This window comes from Zingiber officinale, chromosome 2A (assembly GCF_018446385.1).
Source record: "Zingiber officinale cultivar Zhangliang chromosome 2A, Zo_v1.1, whole genome shotgun sequence".
Lineage (NCBI taxonomy): Eukaryota > Viridiplantae > Streptophyta > Magnoliopsida > Zingiberales > Zingiberaceae > Zingiber > Zingiber officinale.
Window position 1 is genome coordinate 112,951,975 of NC_055988.1, and position 7,998 is coordinate 112,959,972.

Sequence of the window (7,998 nt, forward strand, 5' to 3'; positions counted from 1 at the left end):
TGTAACATTAAATTTGGACAGATCGGTCCGATTCTATAAAAATTTTCCACTGGCCACTAGGATAAATCAGAAAATATTTATGACATACAACCTAGAAGTCCAATATGATTACACACTCCATTTAGAGAAAAAATTTCTACAAATATACTATAATTGAGGATCGAATTATGAATATCTAGATAATAACTTAACATTCTTCTACTGCATTATAACCCTAGAGGCTTATTGTTTGAATCAAAATGAGATAAATAGCGGTCCTTGAATGAATTATCAAAATTAAATTCTTTCAAAGATCCAAATAAATACCAATTGTTTAATTATAGGATAATATTATAACTATTGCATAAGTTTAGTCATATTAAATTTATACTATCTAAAGTACATTGAGCCTAGTGGTGATCTTGCTAACTATCCATGCCGACGGATAAAGTTCAGAGAGGACCATGATCTTTAAGAATTTTTTTTTTTTTTTTTTGAAAATTTTGTCCAAAAGCCCGTGTTTAATTTTTTAAAAATAAGCTTCCATATTGTTTTTTTTTTCTAACAAACACCTCTAGTTAAAATTGTCTCAAAAAAACATTTTTCAATGGTTTGCAGTCTAAAAAAGTAATGATTTTGATTATGTTCAACTTGTAGGCATGAACAGCAATGAAAAAAGAGGATCGGATTTGCAAAAAAAAACATCTTACGGGTATCCTTCGACCCGGAAAAACAACATTTACACAGGTATTTTGAGAGAACTTCAACCAATGTAAATTCTTCTTTGTAAAACTCAGCATTAGGGCACATTCTCAGAAAACCTAGATACCAGCATTAAGATGTTGACAGTTACCTTTCTCCGGGCAAATAATCGAATAATTTGATCTGGCAAGTTACCCAAGGGGCCAAAAAACAGACCAACAATTAGAGAGCACAAAGCCAGAAGTAGTAATTCTTGTCACCCGAACAAGCATGGTTTAAGAAATCCTCGTCTGCAAAAGCAACCCAAATATACTTTACAGGAAGATTGAAGTATCATCTGTAACTATATTACACAGCATTGAGAAGAAGGTTCAGCAAAAGTGTCGACTTGATGAATTTCAATCAAACCAAGAGTTAAAATGAAGTTTGGTAAGATTCGAGGTGCAGACTCACGGCTGCACAAATAATCCGTTAAGAAGACAATAATGAACACTGGCAGAATTTGCAGTCTCAAAAGACCAGAAATTGATACATGAGACCTACTCCGGGACTACTGTGATTCTTAGCTGCGTTTCATTATTCTTGCTAGATGCTGAAATGCGGGAAATTAATTTAAAGATAGAGATAACTTTGAGTAGAGCACTTAGGCAGCTGCTGCCTCCAAGAGCTCTTTCTGTGCTCTCTCCTTGATTCTCCTTTCTAGTTCTGGCCTAAAATGCCGAATAAGCCCCTGCACTGGCCAAGCAGCAGCATCGCCCAAAGCGCAGATAGTGTGCCCTTCAATCTGCTTGGTAACTTCCTGGAGCATATCGATCTCCTCTAGCTTAGCGTTCCCCACCTTCAACCTCTCCATAATCATCCACAGCCATCCAGTCCCCTCCCTGCAGGGTGTGCACTGACCACAGCTTTCATGCTTATAGAAGTAAGACAGTCTTGCTATTGCATCCACAACGTCAGTGGATTTGTCCATTACAATGACAGCTGCAGTACCCAGTCCAGACTGAACAGCTTTAAGAGCATCATAATCCATCAAGACATCATCACATATGTGCTTTGGAAGAAGAGGAACAGAAGAACCTCCTGGGATAACTGCTAATAGGTTATCCCAACCCCCTCTAACACCACCACAGTGCCTTTCTAGCAATTCCTTCAATGGGATGCTCATCTCTTCTTCTACCGTGCAAGGTTTGTTTACATGACCAGATATACAGAATAGTTTTGTGCCAGAGTTGTTTTTCCTCCCAAAACTTGCAAACCATTCAGGCCCCCGGCGTAAAATTGTAGGAGACACAGCCACAGTTTCCACATTGGTTACAGTGGTTGGACAGCCATACAGTCCGGCATTGGCTGGGAAAGGAGGCTTCAGTCGTGGTTTCCCCTGTTTTCCTTCAAGACTCTCTATCAATGCTGTCTCTTCACCACAGATGTAAGCCCCAGCACCAAAATGTATGTGTACTTCAAAATCGTATCCAGATCCACAAGCATTCTTTCCCAGCAATCCAGCTTGGTATGCTTCCTTTCTAGCCTTTTCAAGTGCCAACCGCTCATTTACATACTCCCCTCTAATGTAGATGTATGCAGCTGTTGCTCTCATACCAACTCCAGCAATAAGGCATCCCTCCAGCAGTTTATGAGGATCATGGCGCATGATTTCCCTGTCTTTACATGTACCAGGTTCACTTTCATCAGCATTAACGACAAGGTAAGAAGGACGACCATCAGATGTCTTGGGCATGAAAGACCACTTCAGACCAGATGGAAAACCGGCTCCTCCACGACCTCGCAAACCAGATTTCTTCATTTCGTTAACAATCCAGTCACTACCTTTGAGTACCAAATCCTTGGTTCTATACCAGTCACCCCTTTTCATGGCACCTTTTAGGAAAGGATCATGCAGACAATATAGATTAGTGAAAATGCGATCTTCATCCTTCAGGCCACCAAAATGGGTTTTTTCAGGTGGGGGTGGGGGTGGGGGTGGGGAAGGAGGCTGAGTATTTCCTGATGGGGCAGCATGGGTGCTGAATGACCTACAGACAGAAGCCAGCCTCCAACAATTGGAACGATGAACCACTTCAGCCTTAAGTACAGAACCATGGTTCATGAGATATGCCTAAAAGGCACATACACATGTCAGACATGAAACTTGAAGTACAATGAGCCTTACATGTAATGAAAATGACACAGTGAATTTACAACAGAGTAATGCATAGATGTATCTACTAACACCTCAAGGAATATGTGAACAATAATAAGTAATGTAGCATAACTTAGCAAAAGACTGGAACCGCTCCTGAACAGCATAATTATAAAACAAATTAATGTTGCCAAGCAGGCAACAGCACTCGCTGACAAATATAGAATATATAGGAGAATTATCAACCAAAACGCAAGAAAGATTAAATGGTTTCTCAAACTTTGTCAAAACTTCCATCCTAGCTTGAACATATTTGTTAGGACCCAATCCCACAGAGTGCTACCTGATCGTATGTGATTGGTCTTGGAGCTAGATACTTCCAACCTAGCTCACGAGTGATGTGAGGCTATTTAGATAATACAAAACCATCACAAAATTCATTACTGAATCAAGCACATCCGTATCAAGCCAAATCAATCACAAATGGAGCACAAAGACGTCCAAGACCCCTCTGCGATGTATGGGTTTGAAGTTGAAGGTCATTCACACTCCATGTTCTGAGAAGGATTTCCCATCCAATTCAGGATTTTCCTTGGGAGCTATCAAGGGTGTGATGCTTCCAACATAGCTCACGAGTGATGTGAGGCTATTTAGATCATACAAAACTATCACAAAATTTACACATCCCTGTCAAGCCAAATCAATCGCACATGGACCACAAAGACGTTTAAGACCCCTTTGCAAGGTATGGGTTTGAAGTTGAAGGTCTAGGTTCTACCACAGTATCACTACAAGGGACACATTTAATTTGAAAGAGATTCAATAAGATGTACACTACTTCTTTGTTCACCAAAAGATTCAGTGAGATACTAATTCCAGTGTTTCTGCACATCCACATCAGTCTGATTTGATTGTCATATCTCACCTAACTGGTCAAGCTTTGATACTGACACTAGGTAAAAAGTATTCTCTAGAGCATATTACCCATGATTTTCGGCATGAAATGTCAGTATATATAGTATCAAAAGCAATAGATGAGAGGTCCCCGGGGCTATGGTGCCGCGGTAAGACATCCAGGTTGTCACCCAGGTACCCGCGATTCAATCCCCAGCTGCGACGTATTTGCAGGATTTTTTCCTCCAAATAGGGCGCAGAACCAAAGGATGTTGGGCTCTTGGGCTATCCGCCACGCGCGCTTCCCGATTTACCCTAGTGGCCGGTGGAAAAATTACATGGGGTCGGGCCGGTCATCTCAAGAATAGTCAATGAGACTAACTGGATTTTTGAAAAGCAATAGATGAGGGAATTGGCATTCGCCTTAAGGTCTAAATCAAAAACATAACTAATGTATTTGGCAAATATGAATATACTCTGAGAAACTGAAATGAAATACTTGTCAAGTGCTTGCTAAAACTAGCAATATTAGCTTAAGATACACAACAAATAAGTTGTGTTAGCACTTATTATTAGGAGTCAGCTACATGGATCTCCAAGTGCCATTGCACTCAATGCAAAAGCATCTAAAGCATTAATTTCCAGAATTTTTATACCACTTACTAATGACAATAAATAAGCCATCAACGCCAACACCAAAAACTCAACCTCTTTAACACTAGCAACTAACAGTCATTTTTAACTTTGACATGTCTATATCATCTTAATCTGTTTTATATCATTATATTCGGAGATACACTTAATTTTTCCAAAATAACATTATTTTTTTTATCATTTTAATACCCACACATATCCATATTAGCATTTCCATCTCTATTATACTGATGTTTTTTTTTGTATATATTGTTTCCTAACAAGCAAACATTCTGAATTATAGTTGGTCTCACCACAACAATCTTGTAATCTTAATTTTTTAGCCTGGGAAGTGCATAACACCATTATTTTAAAAAGTGGCAAGACAGCTACTTAGGCAATTTTGATAGGATCACATCACATAATTAATATGAGATATTGGCTGCCTAAGCGATTTTGATAGGCACATAATCTGAGATACTGTTTAGGAGGGTGTTTAAGAATCAGTCCTGAAGAACCACTTAATTGGCTCAGGCAATTCAAGAAAATGTATTAAGCGAGTTAAATAATTTTTATAAAAATAGTTCACTTGAGAATACTAGTTCATTTGATTAATACCAAAAAGCCTGACCTGATTCCTCTCCCCCTGACTTCAAAACTCTGTACTCACTCACAACCCCAAACTCACAAACTTAGGAGACAACTAAATTTGCGCCAAACTCATAGTCGCACTGCTTTAAAAAATAATTTTCCTCTATCTTTTCTTCTCCTATTAAATGTATTTTCTCTATCTTCATTTTGTGTATTTCTTCCCTTTTAATAGCAACTTATTCCTCTTTTAATCTCAGATTTCTATTTTTACCACTACAATATAGAACTCTTCCTCACGTTGAATCCCCTATCTTCTTCTCCATAATCTCCTCTTTTTCCTTGCAAAAAGTAATGTAATGTCATGCAATTTGTATTTATGAATCTTATTATAGAATTTGCTTGATTTGATATACTGTGTTTACTAATTACATTATCATGTTATGTACATCATGGGTTTCGTTGTGTTAGATATTTTAATGTGGAACAATGAATTGTATGTATTGAGCTTCTTTATCAGTATACCACTGAACATGTTTTAGTTGATTAATATACTTTGTTGGATATATATGTCAAATCATAAATTTTTGTATCAGTAGGGAGTAAATATATATGTATTAGGGAGTGGGTCGATTGCCTATTGCCTAAAAATGCCTTGTAAAGCTCTGCATGACATGATAACACAAGATTTAAGAAACCATTTGATTCATTATTTTTAAAAATTCCAATGATACACAGATAAAGCACGTAAGCAGAAATTTAATCTATAGCTCTAGTTAGATGGAATAAATTTGAAACAAAAAATTTGGAGAGGAACTTTATAAACTAAAGGTTTGAAGCACTGTAAATTATACCCTAAACACATGAAATCTCATTTAAACAAAACATAAGAGGGGATTAGTTTAATAGGACAACTTAGAAATCCTTGTAAGAAGCTTTGAATATCTTTGATCAATTATTGGACAAATAAATTTTATTGAATATGTTATTAATAAGATAAGCAAGGTGGTTAAACTGAGAGAAACTTCTAGAGACTTGTTGATAAAATAAATTTTGATAAGATTGTGATTAAACAATTGATTAAAATGTTAATGAAGGCGAGATGGCAATGTTAAGATGGATGTGTATGGTTGTTAAATAAAATAAAATAAGAAAACCTAGTAGTATTATGTTCAATAGATGATAAAATAAGAGAAATAAGCTAAGATTTATGTGCATGTTCAACAAAAACCAGTAGGTTCTATAATTAGAGTTGAGTAAATTAGACTTAGGTGGAAAGGGATAGATGGGGCTGTAAAAAAATCTACCAAACACAATCCAATGTGAAATCCAAAACCAAAAGAAATCCATACACTTAAGTGGAATCCAATGCATAAAAATTAATTTTTCATGGCTCCTATGATGAATTTCAAATAACATATGGCTTCGGCATCCAAAAGAAAAGGTTTAAAATGAAATTTTCTGGTTGCCAGAAGTGCTCCAGCAATTAAAAGTTTCCATCTTGCAGATTGCTATCACTCATCTTTTATTTACAAAATAAGATGAAATGGAAATTTATCCTTTTGATGAAGGACAAATTGGAGTGAATTCATGAATGAGCTCAAAATTTCCACGGTTTATGTTTATTAACATAAGTCTCATATGGCTTTCAAGTTTCCTATTAATCTTTTTTTTAGGAACTTTGCAATTACTTTGTTGAAATAAAAGAAATTAAGATTTACCGATTTAGTATATCTTATTTCAATGTATTCAATAAATCCTGATTAATTGTGAATGATGAAACACTGGAAGAAGGCATATGTAATAAGGTCACTATTGAAATCATATGCAAAGAACTGAATAATAAAATCATCCATCAGCGTGTAGAGTATAACTCAACCACCAAATTTTTATTAATCAATTAAAGCACCGTCCACAAGGCAACATACCCCTTTTGTTGCTCAATACATGAATGCCCTTTTCAAAACACCCAAAACATATTGTGACCATGTGGAATCACAGAGCAGAGGGCAGTATATAATTTCTAATACTTTGCAGTCATTATTGATTTCCTTATACGATAATTTCTATTTTAAATTAATATTTTATTGATCTGATATATCAAGTTTTATTGTATTTAATTTTTTTTTTTTTGCATCTTAAATTAATTGTAAAATTTTTAGATGATGTAATAAGTCAAATCAACCAACAAATTCGATTTTGGCATTGAATTGAAGTCAGGTTGGTTTTCAAACAAACCCATTGGGTAGTCATGGTGATTAGCGTTAATTTGATTTTTTTTTTTTTTTTACTAATTTAAGGTCAGACCAAATTTCGACATGGGAATAATGTGCTTTTGTCACATTGGGACGAATTAGTAGATTTTAAAGAGCTGAGGGTCATATATTTTTCTTCCCTCTATTCTCATAATTTTTCATTTCGCATAATTTTATCAAGAGGGCGTCTACAAACACCTCTGTAAAAATCTCAGATTAGCGTGGGATTGACACTAGCAAAATAAACCCTAACTTAGATCAGATAGATTTCATCGTCCTAACCACACCCGTAGTATTGATCGAGAACAAATAACATCTGGTAATCCATTTGTATCACAATCCCTACTCACTTATTCCTATGACAAGTAGAGAAGGCTACAACAAATATTAACCAAAATTTTAAAAGCACAAAAAGGATCTACGAAAACCAAATAAACCAAAAAAAAAAAAAAAGAATGAAAATGAAACTCACGGATCCACGTCTGGCCAACAACATATTTGCCAGATTTCCCTGAAGAACACCGCCGTCACTTGCCTTGCCCCCACGAGTCACCAAGGAAAGGGGAGGATCCTAAAGACGATGTGATGTACTCAACGACGCTGTAAAATAGACATGGCATGGGCTTCTCCATACTGGGCTGGCTGGGCTGGGCTGCTGTGTTTTAAATAATTTTAAGATAAATTTTGTAAAAGGGTGTTGTTGAGCTTCAAGTTATTTTTTTCAGGGGTAATTTAAAATATCGGTATTTAACCCAAAGCTTCCGGCGTATAACCAGTGGCCCAAAGTAAACTAAAGAATAAATTATATTT

At 36.1% G+C, this 7,998-nt stretch overlaps 1 protein-coding gene across 1 annotated transcript; it reads right to left on the reverse strand.

The window, feature by feature from the left end:
- Positions 1-970: 970 nt before the first annotated feature.
- Positions 971-7,779, reverse strand: LOC122041960 (NADH dehydrogenase [ubiquinone] flavoprotein 1, mitochondrial-like). The gene is made up of 2 exons (XM_042601861.1): positions 7,661-7,779; positions 971-2,794 (listed from the first exon to the last, which is right to left on the reverse strand). The coding sequence occupies exons 1-2, from the start codon at positions 7,682-7,684 to the stop codon at positions 1,325-1,327; spliced, it is 1,494 nt and encodes a 497-aa protein (XP_042457795.1). The 5' UTR covers positions 7,685-7,779; the 3' UTR covers positions 971-1,324.
- Between the last annotated feature and the right edge of the window lie 219 nt (positions 7,780-7,998).

Excerpts from the sequence above, each read along its gene's own strand:
- LOC122041960 (XM_042601861.1), bottom strand. The coding sequence starts at position 7,684 with ATGTTGTTGGCCAGACGTGGATCC. Across the intron at positions 2,795-7,660 it reads TGTTGGCCAGACGTGGATCC|GCATATCTCATGAACCATGG; the intron begins GTGAGTTTCATT and ends TGTGCCTTTTAG.